The following is a 22800-nucleotide window of genomic DNA, read 5'->3' as shown; positions in this document are numbered from 1 at the left end:
GTGATATTTATATTATTCCCGTCAGTCACAATTTTCTGGCTTTATAGCTTCAGGATACAGTATATTCCCACATTGCAAATACATAGTGGATTCTTCCCCTGCAGATTTGCATTCAGAATATCTGCTGCTTAGTATGGAGAAAGGCATATATTCACCAATCTGGTATTTTGCACTCCACTTTTGTTGAACAATGCGCTGCAGAATGGAGTGAGATATGTCAATCACATTAAAGGGACTCTTTCAGCTTTTCCAGTCCCCCAAAACCACCAGTGAGTTGTTTTTGAACACTCTATGCACTTTGTTATGGCTCATAGTAGATTCTTGAATCTGCATAAAATCAGTGTTATTACTGGATTTACGATATACTGATATTCACCTCTCCGAACAAACCTATTTTAACACCCTCATAATCTCACTGTCCAATAACGTCTCTTTGACACTTTTCATTCTCTACTCAACCCAAGACTGCAGGCCCCAGCCACGGATCTCCGCGCTGACGATCTGGCCAATCACTTTAAAGAAAAAATTGACCACATCCGACAGGAAATTATTTCCCAATCCCTACATACCATGCACTGTCCTCTCTCCCCCACTGCATCTAGCGCATTCTCTGACTTTGAACCAGTTACAGAAGAAGAAGTAATCAGGCTCCTTGCATCTTCTCGCCCATCCACTTGCACCAGTGACCCCATTCCATCACATCTCCAGTCCCTTTCCCCGGCTGTCACCTCTCACCTAACAAAAATATTCAACCTTTCTCTCTCTTCCAGTATTTTTCCCACCTCATTTAAGCATGCCATCATACATCCATTACCTAAAAAAAATTCCTCGATCAAAACTGTGCCGCTAATTATAGACCTGTCTCTAATATTTTCTTCATCTCTAAACGCCTCAAACGCCTGGTCCACTCCCGACTTATCCGCTATCTCTCAGATAACTGTCTTCTCAACCCTCTTCAATACGATTTCTGCTCTTTACATTCTACTGAAACTGAAACTGCCCTCACTAAAGTCTCTAATGACCTACTAACAGCTAAATCTAATGGTCACTACTCCATGCTAATTCTCTTGGATCTCTCCGCAGCATTCGACACTGTGGATGATCAGCTCCTCCTCACTATGCTCCGCTCCATCAGCCTCAAGGACATCATTCTCTCCTGGTTCTCCTCCTATCTCTGTGACCGATCCTTCAATGTATCTTTTGCTGGTTCCTCCTCCTCTCACCTTCCCCTTACTGTTGGGGTTCCTCAAGGATCAGTCCTAGGCCCCCTCCTCTTCTCTTTGTATACTGTCCCTATTGGAGAAATAATCAGTAGATTTGGTACCATCTCTATGCTGATGACATCCAATTATACACTTCTTTTCCAGATATCACACCTACCTTTTTAGAAAACACCAGTGATTTTCTTACCGCTGTCTCTAACATCATGTCCTCCCTCTATCTGAAACTGAACTTGTCAAAAACTGAACTCCTCGTATTCTCTCCCTCTACTAAACTACCTTTGCCTGACATTGCCATCTCCTTGTGTGGTTCCACCATTACTCCCAAGCAGCATGCCCACTGCCTTGGGGTCATACTTGATTCCGAGCTTTCATTCACCCCCCACATCCAATCACTGGCTCGCTCTTCTTATCTGCATCTCAAAAACATTTCTAGAATTCACCCTTTTCTTACTTTCGACTCTGCAAAAACTCTTAGGCTATGTGCACACGTTCAGGTTTTTTCGTGTTTTTTTCGCGGTTTTTCACGGTAAAAACGCTATAAAAACTCATTAAAAGCGCATACATTATGCATTCTATCATTTAGAATGCATTCTGCATGTTATGTGCACATGGATGCGTTTTTTTCCGCGAAAAAAATGCATCGCGGTAAAAAAATGAGCATGTTCATTATTTTTGCGGATTTTCTGCGTTTTTCCCGCAATTCTATGCATTTTGGAAAAAACGCACAAAAACACACAAAAAACGCGTAAAAAATGCATCAAAATCACGGTAAAATCGCGGTAAAAACGCATGCGGATTTCTGGCAGAAATGTCCGGTTTTTGTCAGGAAAATTTCTGCAAGAAATCCTGACAAGTGCACATACCCTTACTGTTTCACTTTTTCATTCTCGTCTGGACTATTGTAACTCTCTACTAATTGGCCTCCCTCTTACAAAACTCTCCCTGCTCCAATCTGTCCTGATCCTGAATGCTGTTGCCAGGATTATATTCCTCGCCAACCGTTATTCCGATGTCTCTACCTTGTGCCAGTCACTACACTGGTTACCCATCCACTCAAGAATCCAGTACAAAACTACTACCCTCATCCACAAAGCATTCCATGGCTCAGCACCACCCTACATCTCCTCCTTGGTCTCAGTCTGCCACCCTAACCGTGCCCTCCGCTCCGCTAATGACCTCAGGCATCCTCAATAATCAGAACCTCCCATTCCCGTCTCCAAGATTTTACATGTGCTGCACCGATTCTTTGGAATGCACTACCTAGGTTAATACAATTAATCCCCAATCCCCACAGTTTTAAGCGTGCCCTAAAAACTCATTTGTTCAGATTGGCCTACCACCTCAACGCATTAACCTAACTATACCTGTGTGGCCCATTCAAAAAAAAATAAAAACATAATCAGGTTCCTCGCAATATGTTCTCATACACTTTATGCAGTTAATAGCCCTCTGTGTCTGTACTGCTACATACTTAGGCAATTAACTGGTTCATGCAGCTTTACATGAACACCGAGCCTTACACTATGGCTGGTCCGAATAACTAAAGCAATTGTTACCATCCACCTCTCGTGTCTCCCCTTTTCCTCATAGTTTGTAAGCTTGCGAGCAGGGCCCTCACTCCTCTTGGTATCTATTTTGAACTGTGATTTCTGTTATGCTGTAATGTCAATTGTCTGTACAAGTTCCCTCTATAATTTGTAAAGTGCTGCGGAAGATGTTGGCGCTATATAAATAAAATTATTATTATTATTATCATTAAAGGACAGGTTCTGCATGTCAAACAGGGATAGCATCCCTTCCTTTCATTACTCGTTAATGTTGTTTGTCTTGTTTTTTCATAGGGCCCACATCTGAAATAATCAGTATGTCTTTAAGGTTTTTATTTTTCTTGACCAGTACGTTGTACGTTAAGGAAACGGATATAAAATCATATAAACCCAGAAGTAATTTTTATTAAATATGATTTAACATGCCACCAACCTGTGGCTACACCAAAATTTTGAACAGACAAAAAAACAAAACACACCGTGAAAAAACTGGGGTGGGGAGCAGGACATTCCCTATATGATACCTAGGCTGCAAGCTGCCTAACAGCGGGGGTTGGCGCCCTAGGGGGAACATTGTGGCGCCCCCGCTCAACGGCGGCTGGCCCTGGGGTCCCTAGAAAGACCCTAGTAATCCCAAAGGGTCCCTCTACCCACACAGTGATGCACTAAAGGTACCCCTATAGGCTATACATATAGCAACCTAGACCTAGGGAGTCCTCAAACCCCACACCTGTGTATTAAAAACAATGAGAGAACATGCAGTAGGCTATTTGACGGACAGGGAATACCATTTGCACTGCCTGTTATAACAAGACCTCACTTTAGCAGATGATGCTGCAATTGCCTCTATCAGCACAAATACCAGCATTGAAATTGATATCAGATATCCACCATATCACATCCGGTCCGGTGTTATGATGAACACTCTAGGGACCAGATTTAATGTCCACCATCAGTCTGATGTCATAAATATACTACCAACTGAGACTCATGTATATTATAAATCTGTATCTCATACAGCCATGTCAAATTCCATCCGGAATGCATTCCAAAGACAAAGGCATGTGTATAAAGTCGTTACTCATCGTATAGTGAGGTGCCGTCTGCCTACTGTTCCTAAGTAGCCTCAACGCGTTTCGCCTCTCTGGCTCAACAGGAGGCTCGATTAATTGTCATGTGTCTTGATGGTGCAGGATAGATCTATGAGTCTCAGTTGGTATGTAAGTACATATGCCTTAACTTACATCATTTTTGGGAGTGTACAACTATTGTAGGCAGACACTCAGATGTAGGCTGTTTGGGTGTAAGCCCCAACGAGACCCAACAAACATAAGACAAAGCGCACTGTGAAAGCACCCTTACAGGTGTGTTAAAGGGAATCTGTCACGCCCCGGGATGTATATGACCTATTAATGTTACACTAGTCCTACCTGTATGCCTCATATTAATGGTCTTGTTGCTGAGAAATGTTATATTCTTTCCTTATGATTTCTTACAGGCTCCGGGGCGTGCGGTCCCTGGAAGAAATCCCTGCCCCCTGACCTCATTACAGCACTGCCTCTCTCCCATGCACATCAGTTATGGCGCCAGAATCCTGCGCCCCGCACTCCCTCAGATATGCATACCTGACCCTCCCTTATATGGGCACTGCATTCAGGGTTCTTCTGCACAGACGCCAGAGAGTCACTGTGACCTCCAGTGTGTGCAATGATAATATGCTCTCCCCACTTCCTCTCTGCATAGTCATTGCTATGTACACATGGTTCCTAGCAATGACTATGCAGAGAGGAATGGGGAGAGTGCCTTATCGTTGCGCACATCGGAGGTCACAGTGACTGGCCAGCGCATGGACAGAAGATCCCTTAATGCAGTGCCCATATAAGAGAGGATCAGGTATGCATATCTGAGGGAGTGCGGGGCGAAGACGCAGGATTCTGGCTCCATAACTGACATGCATGGGAGAGTGTTAGGGCTCCTTCTCACTTGCAAGAAATACGTCTGAGTCTCGCAGGTTAAGACCCTGCTCTGGCGCCGGCACTCCAGAGCGGAGCATGCGGCCGCACAGCAATACATGGAGCTGCACGCTCCGCTCTGGAGTGTCGGCGCCAGAGCACGGTTTTAACCTGTCAGACTCGGATGTATTTTACGCAAGTGAGAAGGAGCCCTTACAATGAGGACAGGATGCAGGGATTTCTTCCAGGCACCGCACGCCCTGGAAACTGGAAGAAATCATTAGCATATGAAAAAAATATAACATTTCTCAACAACAAGACCATTAATATGAGACATACAGGTAGGACTAGTGTAACATTCTATTACCTGTATGCCCATATTTATAGGTCATATACGTCCCAGCGGGTGACAGATTCCCTTCAAGTGGAGGCCAAAACATGATAAAGACAGAGCCTACATTGTAGTTTGTCCCTCAGAGGTAGACATCAGCAGTTGGTTAGTTAGACACATTCATGGGAATAATAAAGACGCTATTGATACGACCTAGGATGCCACGTACATACATACATTTTTCTACAACATTACTGTAAAACCTGGAGCATATTTTGATTCCCAGAAACATCCCCACCTCCCTCCCTCCCACCAAAAGTGCCGTCTCATCTTCAAAAATAGCAAAGTGTGTGCACTGCAACGTCACAGATCTGGTTTGAGGTGAGTCATGGATGAAATAAAAGCTGCAGCTTTCGTATTTCCTAGCAGATGGGATGATTAATCACCCATAATTTGGGTGAGAGGAAAGCTCTGCTTGAGGCCGGGATCACACATACGCGAGATATGGCCGAGTCTCGCAGATGAAAACCAAGCTCTGGCACCGGCACTCTGGAGCGGAGCGTGCAGCCGCACAGCAATACATGGAGCTGCATGCTTCGCTCCGGAGTGCCGGCACCAGAGCTGGGTTTTCACCTGCGAGACTCGGCCGTATCACGCGTATGTTTGATCCCGGCCTAAATGGAAGGGACATTCATGTAATAGGTGAAAGACATTTTCTTTTTCTTGGACTTGTCATGTCATGAGCTGTAAGGCTATGTGCACACATTGCAAAAAAATTCTGCATCTCTTGGCAAGAAATGCAGCTGAAAAATGAGCATTTTTTCAGCATTTTTGATGCGCTTTTTCCCTGCGTTTTTTACTGATTTCAGTGAAGTCAATGGAGAAAAACATGGCAAAAACGCACAGAGAATTTACATGCTGCAGATTATTTTTTTCACCAAACGTGCAAGTCAAAAATACTCAACGTCTGCATGACACGTGAGGCTTCTCATTCTCTTTGCTGACATCAGGATTGCTTCAGGTTTATCTAGAAAATCTGAAAGGAAAAAACGCACAAAATCAGCAACATGTGCACACAGCCTAAAAGAAAAAGTAACAATGTTGATCAGAGCACATTTGGTAGAAATCTGCATGTGTATAATTACTTTGAGTCCATAAGCTCAATTTATTTATTACATTTGCTTGTCAGGCCGGGGTCACACTTCAGAGTTTAATGCGAGAAACCTACGCAAGTCTCTCGCATCAATACCCGGCACTGACGCCGCCACTCGGGGCAGAGTGTGCGGCTACATAGAAATACATGCATAGATATACATGCAGCCACACACTCCAAGTGGTGGCAAAAGGCATGGTTTTGCCTTTATTTCCCCAAATTGTGGCACAAGTATTGCCGTTATACCACGATTGCAGCAAATAAACGCAATGTTTCTGCAACATCTGTAACACTTGGTGAGTGAATCGATTGGTATCTGTTGGCATGAATTGTTTTTTTTCATAGCAAACGCGGAGAAATGAAAGTTGAATTGTAAGCACCCATAGAGTATAGACAGCACAAAAATCAATGGTGCCCACATGGAAGGTCTAAATCACATAAAGCAAAATCTACATTTACTACATGAGTGAATTAACAAGTTAGAAACTGTTACAGAAAGACTGGCCCTGCCAATTTAGAAGAATAATGGAGCATACTTAGATGCTTCATACAGAAGGGGGACTTTTTGGTCCTCTTTTGATTTTATTTTTGTCAGTCTATACTGCCATTTTCGAATGATTGGTCATTAAAAGGTTATTCCCATCTTTAAAGATGGGAGTAATTGGAAAATACTGGTAAAAACAAGCAACTTTCCCATTTACTACTTATTATAACTTGGCTTTCTGGTCTGCAGATATAGTTAATTTTTTATTTTATCGTTTATAGCTCATTGTAGAACAGACTGGCCACCGCTGTTAGTCTGCTAGAACATGTGCAGTGCCTACAAGCTCTTTTCTGCCAAACTTGTAAAGATTACACTGAAGCTGGCTGAGGTTGAGACAAGGCTGCCTCATATTAGCAGCTTTGGGAGTGCAGAGTTTGGGCCACTGGTCCAAACTGTCAATCAATGCCCCGCTCAACCCTACCCCCCACACACAGTGATGACAGAACCGCTGTTCCTGGTGCTGGTGTGACATTATTGTGTTACTTGCCAGATGCAGACAACAAACCACTTCTATTTGACAAAAGACCGCAGCTGATTCACTCTAGCCAGTACTTGACATACGTGACAAAACAATGTCATGCCACAACCATGAACAGTGGAGCCTATACCTCCTATTACAGCTGAGTGCTCGCGCTGTCTTTTGAAAGCATGGGAACTGCGGCTCTCTGACTGGCGGGGATGATTTCACCGCCGACCAGAAGTGGTGTTTGCCGTGCTGTCATGCACATGACAGCGCCGACAAACACCCAGTGTTCGGGCAGCCGAACCCGAACAGTAACACGGACTTCCTAGCAGGTACGGACTGGTGCTAAAATTGAGCCCTGACATTTGAAATTACACAGGCCCATTTTGTCCCCGTCCCCATGAGCCAGATGGGATATATTACTAATATTACCCTGTATGGAGGAAAGGAAGATTTTCTACAAGACTAATATTTCTAATGATACCGGTGGCCTGCGGGGGTAAGTGACAGAGTCAGCAGCTTTGTGCTCCTTCACAACTCTTAAAGGGCCACTGTCACCCCCCCTCCAGCCGTTATAAACTAAAAGAGCCACCTTGTGCAGCAGTAATGCTGCATTCTAACAAGGTGGCTCTATTAGTTTTGTGTTCATGTATTACTAAAATAAAGCGCTTTGAAACTTTTCAAAAATACCTATCTTTGTCCACGGAGGCGGGTCTGAAGCCTCCTCTGTGAAGCGCCCAACTGCCGTCACTCATCTCTTCTGGGGCGATGGTCGCCACCCCCTGCGCGCTGTTCTTCTTAAATCCGGCGCCTGCGCTGTGTGCCTGCCTGGGGCAGGCGCATTGAGAATTGGCAGTCATAGCTCAGATGCCGGGTTCCTGACTGCCAACGATGCCGGTAACCAGAGTAAACATCGGGTTACTAAGCGCAGGGCCGCGCTTAGTAACCCGATGTTTACCCTGGTTACCATCCTAAAAGTAAAAAAACCAAGCACTACATACTTACCATCAGCTGTCTGTCCCCGGCGCTGTGCTTCCTGCACTGGCTGTGAGCGCCGGTCAGCCGGAAAGCAGAGCGGTGACGTCACCGCTCTGCTTTCCGGCCGCTGTGCTCACAGTGAGTACAGAGAAGCAGAGCGCCGGGGACAGACAGCTGAAGGTAAGTTTGTAGTGTTTGTTTTTTTTACTTTTAGGATGGTAACCAGGGTAAACATCAGGTTACTAAGCGCGGCCCTGCGCTTAGTAACCCGATGTTTACCCTGGTTACCAGCGAAGACATCGCTGAATCGGTGTCACACACGCCGATTCAGCGATGTCAGCGGGAGAGCCAGCGACCAAATAAAGTTCTGGCCGTCTAGCCCCGACCAACGACATCACAGCAGAATCCTGATCGCTGCTGCGTGTCACACTGAACGATATCGCTAGCCAGAACGCTGCAACGTCACGGATCGCTAGCGATATCGTTTAGTGTGAAGGTACCTTAAGCCATAATCATCAATATTAACAAATATAAACTCTTAAAATAGATCAGTCTGTTTGTAATGACTCTATATAATATTTGAGTTTCCCTTATTGTATTGATGAACTGAAATAAATTAACTTTTTAATGACATTCTGATTTTGTGAGAAGCACTTGTTCACGGCCTAGGAGGGTCAATCCTGTTGACAGATTCCCTTTAAAGAAGCACTCCCATGACGATTTTTCTGTTGTAAATTTTTTTTTTTATATGGACATTTAATGTAGCATTTGTGCTAATATACTCACCTAATGCCATCTTCTCCGGGATGCAAGCTGTGACATCATCGCACTTCAGCCAGCTCACTCTATGTCCTATGCATGAGCGAGAAGTCTCTTTTGCAATGTAAGTATATAGAACCTCGTTCTCATGCTCCATAGGCTTACATGGCAAAAACCACTTCTGGGTCATGCAGCGTGCAGTGTGACCCTGAGAGTCTGAAGATCGGTGACGTCAGTGAGAAGAGGAGCAGAACTGCGCTGTATACTCGAGAAGGTGGTGGTAGGTGAGTATATAAACACGCACACACTATACTACATACACATATATACACAGATTTAGTTTTAAAAAAATCCTGCCAGTGCCTTTAAAAGAGTAACTCATTTTAATTTTTGGAAATATGAAAATAAGAAACTTTGTAATATATTTGATTATGTAAAATTGCTTTCTGCTCCTGGATTGTTCTTTCATTTTCAAAATTCTCAATTCTCGGGTAAAATCTGTCTTCAGTGAAGACAGATTTTTCCCATTACTGAAATAGGAGATGGCAGTTGGTGCCAAAGTTTTATGGAGAACGATAGCTAGTGTTTCAGCAGATCTTGCCGTAGAATGTCTGTCTGCATCCAGCTTCTCCCTCCTCATAGAATTTCAAAAGCGCCAACTGCCATCTCCTATGTCAGTAATGTAAAAATCTGTCTTCACTGAATACAGATATTAGAGCTTTTACTGAGCGTGAAAGAACAATCCAGCAAGGGAAAGCAGATTCCTCTGTTATGAAATTAAGCAACTTTGTGATATATCTTATGTGCTATTGATTTATTAAATAAAAATTAAAATGACGATTACTCTTCAAACTATTTTCTTCAATCTATTTTATTCCTACGTATTTTTTTACAGTACAATTCATGTATTTCAGATATTAGTCATAGGTCACTTAAGAAGGTTGCTGATGTTTCACTATCATTTTCATTGGAAACCATGTAATTGTTGAGGGTAATCCCTTTCTTTCTATTCTAAATGACTTGCATTTGTATTACAGGTATCAGACTGGGCTTCTCAGTGCTTTAGAGCTGGAGATGAAGAGCTACTGAAAATTTTCATCCCACCCAGGGTGAGTACAAAAACTGTGCATTGTTACAACTTGAAAATAGCAGAACTGTCAGTTTAGAATAGGATAAGAATGGTGTATTCTTGACTTACAGGGGTTGATCAGTGAAAACAAGTTGTCCCCTAACCATAGGATAGGTGACTAATTTGTTGATTGGTAAGGGTCCTACGATTTGGATGCCTAGCAATCGCCACTTTTATCCCAGTTAGAATAGAGTGGCAGTGCGCATGGGCTCAGGTTTTCCTGACAGCCCATAAGGATTGAAAGGAGTAACAGTCGGGCATCTGACCAGCTGTTCTGTTTTATAACTAGGATAAAAGTTCCCTGTTCTGCCGATAGGTGCAGTTCCCAGCAATCGGACCTCCAATGATTAGAAAGTTAGCACCTATTTTTCAAAAAGGTGATAACTTATTTTCATCATATAAACCCTTTAATTCAAAATAAACAAAACTTTATAGCACAATATAACCCTCTTTATAACAAAATAGAACCATTTGACTCCCCTGTGTACCAATATATAACCATACCAAAGGCTGATCACTGGGCATCATACATTATTTCAATGCCTCAGTTAAAGGGTCTATATACTAATTCTATTGTCTCCCACATATAGTTGGTTTGTTGGATCTGTAAATTGGCATAAAGTATTTGTGTAACATTTATCTTTTGGTTTACCTGTAGTAACAGAAAGATAGTGATGGTCATTTATTTGCATAACGCTTGGTAAGTGGGTTCAGTGTCCACATAAAATGCGGATACTTTGGGGTTTTACGGAATACCCTGAGATTTCAGAAAGCTGTAATTAAAAATGCAGGGAAGCTGACGGCGAGGGACGTGACAGACATTGGAATGTGAGTATGTACTGTTTTTTTTTTAACTTTTACAATGGTAACCAGGGTAAATATCGGGTTACTAAGCACGGCCCTGCGCTTAGTAACCTGATGTTTACCCTGGTTACCAGTGAACACATCGCTGGATCGGCGTCACACACACCAATCCAGCGATGACAGCAGGTGATCAGCGACCAAAAAAAGGTCCTGATCATTCCCCAGCGACCAACGATCTCCCAGCAGGGGCCTGATCGTTGGTCGCTGTCACACATATTGATTTTGTTAACGATATCGTTGCTACGTCACAAAAAGCGTGACGTTGCAACGATATCGTTAACGAAATCGTTATGTGTGAAGGTACCTTAAGTCTGAGGTCCAGAGCACTCTGGAAGAGGTTTTCATCCAGGATTTCTCTTTACTTGGCTGCCTTCATGTTTCCTTCAGTGGCAACCAGTTGTCCTGTCCCTGCAGCTGAAAAACACCCCAATAGCATGATGTTGCCACCACCATGTTTCACTGTTGGGATTGTATTTGTCAGGTGATGAGCAGTGCCTGGGTTTCTCCACACATACCGCTTAGAATTATCACCAAAAAGGTCTATCTTTGTCTCATCAGACCAGAGAATCTTATTTCTCATAGTCTGGGAGTCCTTCATGTGTTTTTTAGCAAACTCTATGCGGGCTTTCATATGTCTTGCACTGAGGAGAGCCTTCCATCGGGCCACTCTGCCATAAAGACCCGACTGGTGGAGGGCGGCAGTGATAGCTGACTTTGTGTAACTTTCTCCCATCTCCCTACTGCATCTCTGGAGCTCAGCCACAGTGATCTTGGGGTTCTTCTTTACCTCTCTCACCAAGGCTTTTCTCCCACGATTGCTCAGTTTGGCTGGATGGCTAGATCTAGGAATACTTCTGGTGGTCCCAAACATCTTCCATTTAAGAATTATGGAGGCCACTGTGCTCTTAGGATCCTTAAGGATTGCAGAAATTCTGTTGTAACCTTGGCTAGATCTGTGCCTTGCCACAATTCTGTCTCTGATCTCCTTGGCCAGTTCCTTTGACCTCATGATTCTCATTTGGCCTGACATGCACTGTGAGCTGTGAATTCTTATATAGACAGGTGTGTGCCTTTCCAAATCAAGTCCTATCAGTTTAATTAAACACAGCTGGGTTGAAAGCACCTGTTTAGGACACTTCTAAACAAGAGGGTGAGAATGTAGTCTGGAAGTACCATCCGGATTAAATCTTTAGTAAAAACACATTCTTGGTTAAAATACACAAATATCACTTAATCTGAGGATAGGAAAATTTGAGGGAGTTGTACAATACTAGGACAACTACTTCTCAATCACTATTTTACCCCCTTATAAAATTATAACAGCTATACTCGCCTTTGGTGCTGGTGCTGTTCTAGTGTTGTTGGCACTGGCTGTCCTAAGGCTTGCATGACATAACCCTGCCCATACCATTGATTGATAGCTACTTGTGTACACTGATTGGCAGCTAATGTACACAGGAAGCTGTCAATGCTATATAGAGCTAATGAATATGAAGGACTACTTGGCAACAGGTTTACTAGTCCTCTAGTGATAATCTGCTGCTGGTAAAACAGTGACTTAATAAAATCAACACTAAGCAGCCCAGTAAGTGACACACCAATAAAATTAGCATCTTGGCCTATACATTATGCTGCTCTGAGATTAGGTGGCAAAAACCTGGTGACATACTCCCTTTAAAATTCAAGTTAGTCAAACATATAATAATGGTCATAAGTGTTCATTTTCAATGGAATGAATAGGTGTTACAGACACTTGTAAATTTCTATAAAAATGTGCTATAAAATCAGGTCCTGGACTTTCTTGTTTTTGGAAAGGAGAAGTTGTCATCATAGGTGTCTTACCATTATTCTAACAGTCTTGACATTTATGAATGGCTGACTAACATGCAATAGGCATATTTTTCTCTCTTTTATAGAACAAAAATATTTTTAATAGTTTACTATACTCAGAAGAGTATGCTGCAGCACGTGCTGCCAATCCACAGCGTCACTACTCTCTTTATCTTTCACTGCTGTAATCCAGATAACTCATGAAGGTCATGTGTTGACCGAAAACATCTACATTTATGTTTTGGATTGTTTGCACTTATAAATTGCATCAATACAGGGTTTTGAGTGGCAGGTTTTATATACAACAGTTCTAAAATAGTCACACAATAGCAAGTTGCAGACAGGAGCCACAAATGCTTTTGTTGCCCAACTTGTCTGAGAATTGTATCACGTGCATACGTTGTCGTGTAGCCTTAGCGTTAACCTCTTAAATATTGATGACGCATTTAGCATACTGTCATGAGAAAGTGGTTACAGTCCACTGTACTTGCAAGATTTTGTCAGGAATGTACCTATATTCCACAGCCGGGTTCTTACTGTAACTGATGGCATTGGAGTTAAAGGGAACCTGTCACCTGATACATGCTGCTCAAACCATGGGATGCATGTGTCAGGCATTGGCTGTATGATCTCCACCATGTACAGTATGTTTGTCTCTGATATACTGCAGCGTTTCAGAGAAAAACATACTTTTAATAGCCGCCAAGGACCAAGCTGCGCTATTGACTAGTCGTACAGGAGGGTCCACGGCGGGTTCTACCCGCTTGATGACAATGACTGAGAAGCCTCTGCCTATAAGTGCAGGCCATTGTTCAGGTCCAGTTCTGTCTTTCCAATGCTTCTCAGGTCATAGTTGATCAGATGCAGCCATGATGCCATAACCACTTTAGACAATCGGTGGGGTCAGCCGTACTGTCTATTATAGATGGCACGTCCTGCTGAGCCCAGTTATTGACTGCAGCCAATCCAACACAGACTGTAGCAGAGGCATGAAGAGGCATCACTGGACACAGGGAGGGGGAGGAGCTCAGTTTGTTATATCAGTGGAATAATGAAAGTTATAACAAAGGAATCAAAGCGCAGCTTGGAAACTTGTCATGTGGATAGTTGTTGAATGGGTGGGTGCGGGGGTGTGTGTCATCAATGGCTATCATCTAGACATTCATCTTCCTTTACTCTCTGCAGTCAGTTCTATATATTTAGAATGTGGGAAAAACAGGAGTACCTGCAGGAAACCTACACAAACACAGGAAGAACATTTAGATGTGAACCCAGGACTCCAAGATGGTGCCCCACCACATTATGGGTGTCAGGTCCGAGCATTCCTACATGAACAGTTTCCTGGAATGTGGATTGGTTGTCATGGGCCAGTTGAATGGCCACCAAGGTCTCCCGATCTGACCCCCTTAGACTTTTATCTTTAGGGTCATCTGAAGGCAATTGTCTATGCTGTGAAGATACAAGTGCATACATTCATGTCCCTGTATGTATGTGTCTCTATGTATGTTCATAATTGTCTCTATATTCATGTCTATGTATGTATGTGCCTAGTAGCATAACTAGAGTCTGATGGGGCCTGGTGCAAGATTTGGACTGAGACACCTGCCCCGCACACCATCATGGTTTATATATACATATATGTATGTTCTCCATCCTGGTGTATATGTTCCTCATCCTGGTATGTATATGTTTCCCTTATGCTGTGCCCCATCCAGGTATATAAATCTCCCATACTGGCATATATGTCCCTTATCCTGGACCTCATTATGGTTTATAATAAATAATACTATATCCCCCATCTTGGTATATATGTCACCGGTTCTGCCATTGTTCTTAAATGCATAGAAAAAAACAAACAATTATGCTCACCTCCCATCTGCTCCCCACCGCACGGCGTCCTCTTCTGAAGCTGGCAGCTGACTTCAGTGTGCAAGTGTCAGGAATGCATGACATCACTGCCACGCCAACGTCAGCTGTTGGCCTCTGATTGGCCAGCAGTGTGTATTGCCACGTATGGAGCCATGGATCTCTGCTGCAGTACACTTCAGCTAAATGTGCGTCATAGCATAAATGTTTGTGGTGGTACAATACAATGGGCACCCCTAGTCAAAATTACTTTAAAGGGAATCTGTCACCCCCAAAATCGAGGGTAAGGTAAGCCCACCGGCATCAGGGGCTTATCTACAGCATTCTGTAATGCTGTAGATAAGCCCCCGATGTAACCTAAAAGATGAGAAAAAGAGGTTATATTATTCTCAACCAGGGGTGGTCCGGCGCCTCCCATCTTCATCAGATGACGTCCTCTTCTTGTCTTCATGCTGCGGCTCCGGCACAGGCATACTTTGTCTGCCCTGTTGAGGACAGAGCAAAGTACTGCAGTGCGCAGGTACCGGGAAAGGTCAGAGAAGCCTGGTGCCTGCGCACTGCAGTACTTTGCTCTGCCCTCAACAGGGCAGACAAAGTATGCCTGCGCCGGAGCCTGAAGACAAGAAGAGGACATCATCTGATGAAGATAGGAGGTGCCGGACCAGGAACGCCCCTGGGTGAGTATAATATAACCTTTAAATAGAAAAGTAGAAAAAACGCAATAGCACTCACCAATCAGTGGCAATTCAAACGTCCTTTATTAGAACATGCAGCAAATCATCTTCACGGTTCAAGGGAGGGAGTGAAAGTAGGAGTGCGACAGGCAAGACGACGACGATCGTTTCGCGCTAATGCCAAGCGCTTCCACGGGTCTCTATAACCTTTATTTCTCATCTTTTAGGATACATCGGGGGCTTATCTACAGCATTACAGAATGCTGTAGATAAGCCCCTGATGCCAGTGGGCTTACCTCACCCTCGATTTTGGGGTGACAGATTCCCTTTAAAGCCTCCTTCACACATCCTGGTTATTTTGGTACTGGAAAAACCAGTACTGGTGAGATCCGTTCCCGTGTTCCATCTGTTTGTACGTCTGTGACATCTGTGTGTTCAAATGCTGTCCATTTGTCTGTGTGCTGTTTGTGTCCATGTGTCCACGTGCTGACAGTGTGACATGTATGGAATGCAATACAACATAGAAATTAAACAGTGTTATGTATTAAAGATGTACAAAGAGATAGTGATGAGGAATATGATCGAAAGATTGACGGAAAAAGGGAGGCAGCACTCCAGTACCCATCAAAAAATTGAGGTGGACTTCATTGGACCCACATGGCGTGGTGGCGTCCCGGCTCAAATGAGCCTTTCTCAAGCCTTTTGTAGCCAGACAAGTCTTTCAATTCTTGTTTGAGGAATTTTCATCCATTCTTCTTTCTAAAATTCTTCCAGTTCTGTGAGATTCCTGGGTCGTCTTGTATGCACTGCTATTTTGAGGTCTAGTCACAGATTTTCAATGATATTCAGATTAGTGGACTGTGAGTACCATCATAAAACCCTCAGCTTGCGCCTTTTGAGGTAGTATATTGTGGATTTTGATGTGTGTTTAGAATTATTATCCATTTGTAGAAGCCACCTTTTCAACTTCAGGTTTTTGTCAGATGGTGTTATGTTTGTATTAAGAATTTGTTGAGATTTCATTGAATCTATTTTTCCCCCTACCATGAAATGTTAACCATGCCATTGGCTGCAACACAACCCCAAAGCATGATTGATCCACACCAAGGCTTAATGTTGTTGAGATGTTCTTTTCCTGAAATTCTGTGCCCTTTTTTCCAAAATGCATCAGGCATCATGTTTAAATGTTCTTTTGCATACCTTTGGTGCGGAATTTTATGGTGAAGATGCAGGAGAGGTTTTCTTCTGATGACTCTTCCATGAAGACCACATTTATGCAGGTGTCTCTGAACAGTAGAACAATGTAACATAACTGCTTTGTGGGCCTCCACCATTTTCACTTTCAGAGTGCCAGACAGCTGCTTAGAATAACCCATGGCTGCTGTCTTTTGGCACAAGGTTAGAGGAGGCTGGCTTTTTGTAAAGCTGGGAAATTTTCATCACCTGACCTTTACTAAAGGTGTTAGTGAACAAGTGTAACACAGCGGAGTGCAGGCTACTTAAAGTCAGAAATGTTGGTCAAAGTTATCTGAGCACACAAATCTTCAAACTTTTGCATCAGACCATTTTCCTTTTCATAATTTTTTAAATGAAAAAAAAAATGATAATGTTTTTTTTGTCTAAGATACAAAGGAAATGTGTCATCTTTAACTTTAGTCCTTTTAGAGATCATTTAATCTTAAGCTTGTTTAACTGTTCACAATAACAGTAATTTTGACCATGGGTGCCCCAAACCACATCTCTACATACATGGCACTGTTTGTTAGCACATGGGTCCCCACTTTAAATTTTTGCCCTATTTTAAACAGGGCCCCACTTTGTCTAAAACCGGCCCTGCACCAGACCAACATTCTTTGAATAGGTGAGGATTCCAAAACTGACATCTATTAAGCATTTATGGCATATTCTGTATGTCATAAATGCTTAAGATGGGAATTCTCCTATTGATGCAGCATATAACTTAACTCTTAAGGTACCTTCACACTCAGCGACGCTGCAGCGATACCGACAACGATGTCGATCGCTGCAGCGTCGCGGTTTGGTCGCTGGAGAGCTGTCACACAGACAGCTCTCCAGCGACCAACGATCCCGAGGTCCCCGGGTAACCAGGGTAAACATCGGGTTACCATATATATATAAATAATGTATCTCTTGAAGATATAGGCTGTGAGCCAAAGGCTGTATTGCTCAAGAATATGAATATTTTCTGTGTGGCTACATCTCTAAATGTTGTCCTTCTTTGTAAATAAATTGTACTGGAACTTAGTGATAGAGCTCTATATACCACGCCACTATGTAACAAATACATACAGCCTGTGGCTCACAGTTAGGCCGGGGTCACACTTGAGAATGCAATGCGAGAAACTCAAGTCTCTTGCATCAATACCCGGCACTGCCACCGTCACTCGGGTCCAGAGCGTTCAGCTGCATAGAAATACATGTAGCCGCACACTCCGGTCCCGAATGCCGGCGGCAGTGTCGGGTATTGATGCAAGAGACTCATGTGAGTCTCTCGCATTGCACTCGCAAGTGTGACCCCGGTCTTTAGGCTGCTGCCTACCATGCTGGAGAGTGTGAGTTCCAATCCTGGGGAGCACCAGACTTCAAGGGAAGCTGCAAATTAATTTTTGTACACAGCACAGACAGATACCGGCCCCTACCCCAAGGAGGAACTGAACAAGAGATATTGTTGTGCAGCATTGACTGATGCTGCACAACAATGTCTCCAGTGCTGAAGACCAGACTTTTCTCTTATGAATACACTGATTTTTACATGTGGATTTCCCCATATAGTTGCATTGGATGTGGAAAATTCACAGGTTGAAAAAGTAAATATGCGTTTCCAGTTTGGAATCGCATTAAAAATGCATATTTTTAACACAAGAGTGATTCATTAAAGTTTTGTCAAAGCCAAATACAAGGAAGTATAAAAAAAAACAAAGCAGCTTTATTTTTAAAACAGGACTTTTTAAATGAGCTAAAATACATGTAATAAAAATGAACTAAAAAAACACAATGAAAAAAACACAAGTGACCTAATTTAGTTAATGGCCGCAGAAAATCTGCAACATCAAAGTCACCAAATACTCATCATGTGAACGTGCCTTACTATGCAGAGTGCTGACAACGTTTTTGAACTTTCTATAAAAGAGATGGAACTAAAAATAAGGTAGTTATTTTTTTCTTCCCTGTGGTTTCTAACGCACAGATTATTGAGCTACACAAAGTAAAACAGGAAGGCAAAGATCCTGGAGACGACTTTTTTGTCTGTAGACATTGCATTGTATGTATAAACACCACATTGAAAAACTTTTATTGTCTACTGTACAAAGCAAGTTTTTTTTACAATTAATTTTCTGGCAGAAAGGACAGGAACTCATACATTTTCAGTTTATGGGATAATGTTTTCTAAAGCTGGAACAGTATTTTAAAGAAAAAGTGGTACCGATGTAATTTCTTGTACTTTACATTAAACTATTATTTCTACTGTATTCTTTTGTATTTTGTACAGGTCCATAAAATGTCAGGATACCTGCTCGGGTTCACACTTTGCATTCTGACTTTGATACGTCTGCCATTTGGTAAAGCTGGTAAGTGAAATGTAATGCAGAATAAGAGTCTGAAATGGATTTTGTTTTCCGACATGTAGAGGTAGTAGGGCTTTGTTCATAGGGTGCTGCATATAGCTGAGTTTGCCAGATTTAACATCTCAAATTTCATTTCTTTTCATTTGTTTGTCCTACTATTATCTCAATTTAGTAATCCTGAAATACCAAAAATAAAAATGTAAATCTGTTACAAAGATTCAAGCTTATACTTTTAAAAGAAATATGCATTTTATATTAAAAATGAGTCATATCAAAAGGTCACACTTTTGAGAAATAAGTCATCCATCCATTATAAAAGTTAGAGGTGAAGAGAGTGAAAGTAGCAGTCAGTGCCTCGGAATACTTGCAAAATCAATTTGCATCATAAGTGAAACCACAAACAATGCACATAAAAAGTACAGGGCAATATTGTAGACTATACAGCCGAAATAATATATTTGCAGCTCTTACAAATTTAATTGACCTAAACTTTGACTGAAGTACTTTAATGCTTTAGGTAAAAAAAATAGTGTTTGGAGGAATTATTATTCATTATTATAGTGCCATTTATTCCATGGTGCATTTCATGTGAAAGGGGCATGCATAATAAAAACAAGTACAATAATTTTTAACAAAATGAGTCACCAACTGGTACAGGAGGAGAGAGGACCCTGCCTGTGAGGGCTCACAATCTACAAGGGATGGGTGAGGATACAATAGGTGAGGGCAGAGCTGGTTGTGTAGCAATATGGTGGAACGATGGTTACTTCAAGTTGTAGGCTTGTCGGAAGAGGTGGTTCTTCAGGTTCCTTTTGAAGGTTTCCATAGTAGGCGAGAGTCTGATATGTTGGGGTAGAGAGTTCCAGAGCAGAGGGGATGCATGGGAGAAATCTTGTATGCGATCATGGGAAGAGGAGATAAGAGGGGAGTAGAGAAGGAGATCTTGTGAGGATCGGAGGTTGCGTGCAGGTAAGTACTGGGAGGCTAGGTCACAGATGTATGGAGGAGACAAGTCGTGGATGGCTTTGTATGTCATGGTTACGGTTTTGAACTGGAGTTTCCGGGCAATGTGGAGCCAGTGCAGTGATTGGCATAGAGGAGAGGCCAGGGAAGAATAGCGGGGGATAGATGGATTAGTTGGGCAGCAGAGTTTAGGATTTGAGGGGTGCGACAGTGTTAGAAGAGAAGCCACAGAGTAGGAATGTGCCCAACATGCATATAGAGAATTGTTACAAAATGCCACATGTGCCATAATAAATTTGTCTCTAACTCCTTCACGCATGATGACTTCAACACTATTGACAAATCTTGCTCTGTGTGTCAATCTTCTTATTTCAACTGTAGATTATAATTTTTATAATTTTATAACATACAGTATTATATTACTAAAAATTCATCACTGGCCCCTCAAAACTTTGCCCAAAGATCTGTCCTTGCTTAAAGGGAACATGTTAACTTGAGAAAACTTATTTACATAGCTGTAGGTAAATTAGTGTTATAACCCTATTAAGCTGGCTGACTGGAAGAGAGGTAACAAGCACAAAACTAAGGTGTTACTCCTTGCACTGCTCCAATGACTAGAAGTGAGCATCTGCAGGGAGTAGTTCCAGTCACCAATCACTATACATTTAGCATGGCTATAATCACTCCTCACACTGTGATTGACAGCCTATTATGGAAACAAATGGTGCACACACACACTGCAGAGCAGGCTGTCAATCAAAGTGCCGGGAAGTGATTATAGCTGTGCTAAATGTATAGTGACTGTGTGTGCTCCCGACACTGCATCATTTTCTCCATTTAACCACTCCTCCAATCAGCCAGCTACACAGGTTTTAAATGCAATCTACCTGCAGATTAACCTTAACTTGAAAAAAAAACAAAAAAGGTCAAGGTTGGACGAACATTGAAGTTATCGGACAAGTCATATGGCAGAAGTGATCGGGTCTGTGTGCAGCTCTGTGCACTTTTTGGCATTAGAGACGAGTGCAGGAGCAGCCGGCCATTACATCCTCTTCCTCGTCGTAAAATGGCCGCAGGCTAATATTGGTCAGTTTCTCATGTTTGGTGCACAATAACCAAAAACATGATCACCTGAAGCACGACCTGGGAATTTATCATTCAATTTTTAAAAATGTCTTAGGCCGGCGTCACACTCAGCGTAGGGAAATATGGTCCGTATTTTGCAGGCGTAATACGCAGAAATGATCCCAAAACAGTGATCCGTATGTCATCCGTAGGCAGGGTGTGGCTGCGTATTTTGCGCATGTAAACCTCCATATGTAATCCGTATGGCATCCGTACAGCGAGATTTTCTCGCCGGCTTGCAAAATGGACATAGAATGGGTCCATGGGCTCAAATATTCGTGAAAACATATATACAGTCTATATATATATATATATATATATATATATATATATATATATATATATATATTTCATACAGCACTAGATAGCAGAAAAGCCGGTAATTCAATTGCCGGCTTTTGCTATCTCCTTCCCAAGCCCGACAGGATATGAGACATGGTTTGCATACAGTAAACCATTTCATATCCCTTTTTTTTCATATTCCTCACTACTAATGTTAGTAGAGTCTGTGTGCAAAATTTGGGGGGGGCTCTGGCTGCTAAAATAAAGGGTTAAATCGCGTAAAAATCTGGCGTGGCTCCCGCGCAATTTTCTCCGCCAGAGTGGGAAAGCCAGTGACTGAGGGCAGATATTAATAGCCTAGAGAGGGACCATGGTTATTGCCCCCCCTGGCTAAAAACATCTGCCCCCAGCCACCCCAGAAAAGGTGCATCTGTAAGATGCACCTATTTTGGCACTTAGCCTCTCTCTTCCCACTCCCGAGTAGCAGTGGGATATGGGGTAATAAAGGGTTAATGCCACCTTGCTATTGTAAGGTGACATTAAGCCTGGTTAATAATGGAGAGGTGTCAATAAGACACCTCTCCATTATTAATCCAATAGTAGTAAAGGGTTAATAAAACACACACACATTAGGAAAAAATTATTTTATTGAAATAAAGACACAGGGTGTTGTAATAGTTTATTATACTCTTAGTCCAAATGACGACCCTCGTTCTGTAAAAGAAAAAAAAAAGCAACAATATCCCATACCTTTCCGGTGCTCAGTCACTTCCCACGCTGTAAATCCATCTGAAGGGGTTAAATAATTTTACGTTTATTTTTGATGAACACAAATGAAATTTATTAACTGATAACCAATTCATAAACTGAATTAAATTCACCATGAAACGTCCGAATCCACCCGACCGGGCGATTTTCTCACAAAATAAACGACATGACAAAAGGAAATAACAAAAACAACGGGAGGGAGGGCGGGATCTTGAAACTTGCTTGAAGTAAACTGATGACAACTGCTCCCGAGCAGCTGCTTTTATAGACAAAATTCCTTCTCGCTCAAAACCTGTTGACCAATCAAAAAACCACAAAAAGGCGGGAAGGAGACATAAAAACCAGAATAAACCAGATCAACCTGCTCGTGCAATGCACAGCTTACTTGACAGAAATTAACCCTTTAGCTGAATAATAAAATGTGTAGGTTAAACATGCATTACCAATTAATGTTACGGGGGCTGTGTTATCATGCAACCCCCCTAAGATTGCACTAAGGGGAGGGCATTCATTAGAAGTACAATGGTGCCAGGTTGCCTGATCTGTTCTTGCCACAGCTGCTTTGGTGCCCAGATGTGCTGTCATTACTCACCACTGAATACTGTAAGTAGCTGTGACCTGTGACAGAAGGAGATTGTATGGTGGCTCAGAGGTTAGCATTGTTGCTTTGCAGCACTTTGTCCATGTGTTCCAATCTCCCCATGGAGTTTATTTATGTTTGGCCATGTTCACACGTTCAGTATTTGGTCAGTATTTTACCTC

General features: G+C 42.5%; 1 protein-coding gene across 5 annotated transcripts in view; it reads left to right on the top strand.

Moving 5' to 3' along the window:
• Positions 1–22800, top strand: part of IL1R1 (interleukin 1 receptor type 1) — a 98904-nt gene that overhangs the window by 9644 nt on the left and 66460 nt on the right. For 3 of the 5 annotated variants that reach the window (XM_069757591.1, XM_069757588.1, XM_069757589.1), the window contains 2 exons: positions 9988–10059; positions 18825–18903. In XM_069757591.1, coding sequence (XP_069613692.1) covers positions 18834–18903 — 70 coding nt within the window. In that variant the 5' untranslated portion in view covers positions 9988–10059; positions 18825–18833. The remainder of the gene's footprint in view (positions 1–9987; positions 10060–18824; positions 18904–22800) is intronic. The other 2 variants (XM_069757590.1, XM_069757592.1) reach the window with 2 other exon arrangements.

This window comes from Ranitomeya imitator, chromosome 3, assembly GCF_032444005.1.
Source record: "Ranitomeya imitator isolate aRanImi1 chromosome 3, aRanImi1.pri, whole genome shotgun sequence".
NCBI lineage: Eukaryota > Metazoa > Chordata > Amphibia > Anura > Dendrobatidae > Ranitomeya > Ranitomeya imitator.
The sequence above is the reverse complement of the archived record's forward strand: the minus strand, read 5'-3'. Positions and strand labels throughout refer to the sequence as shown.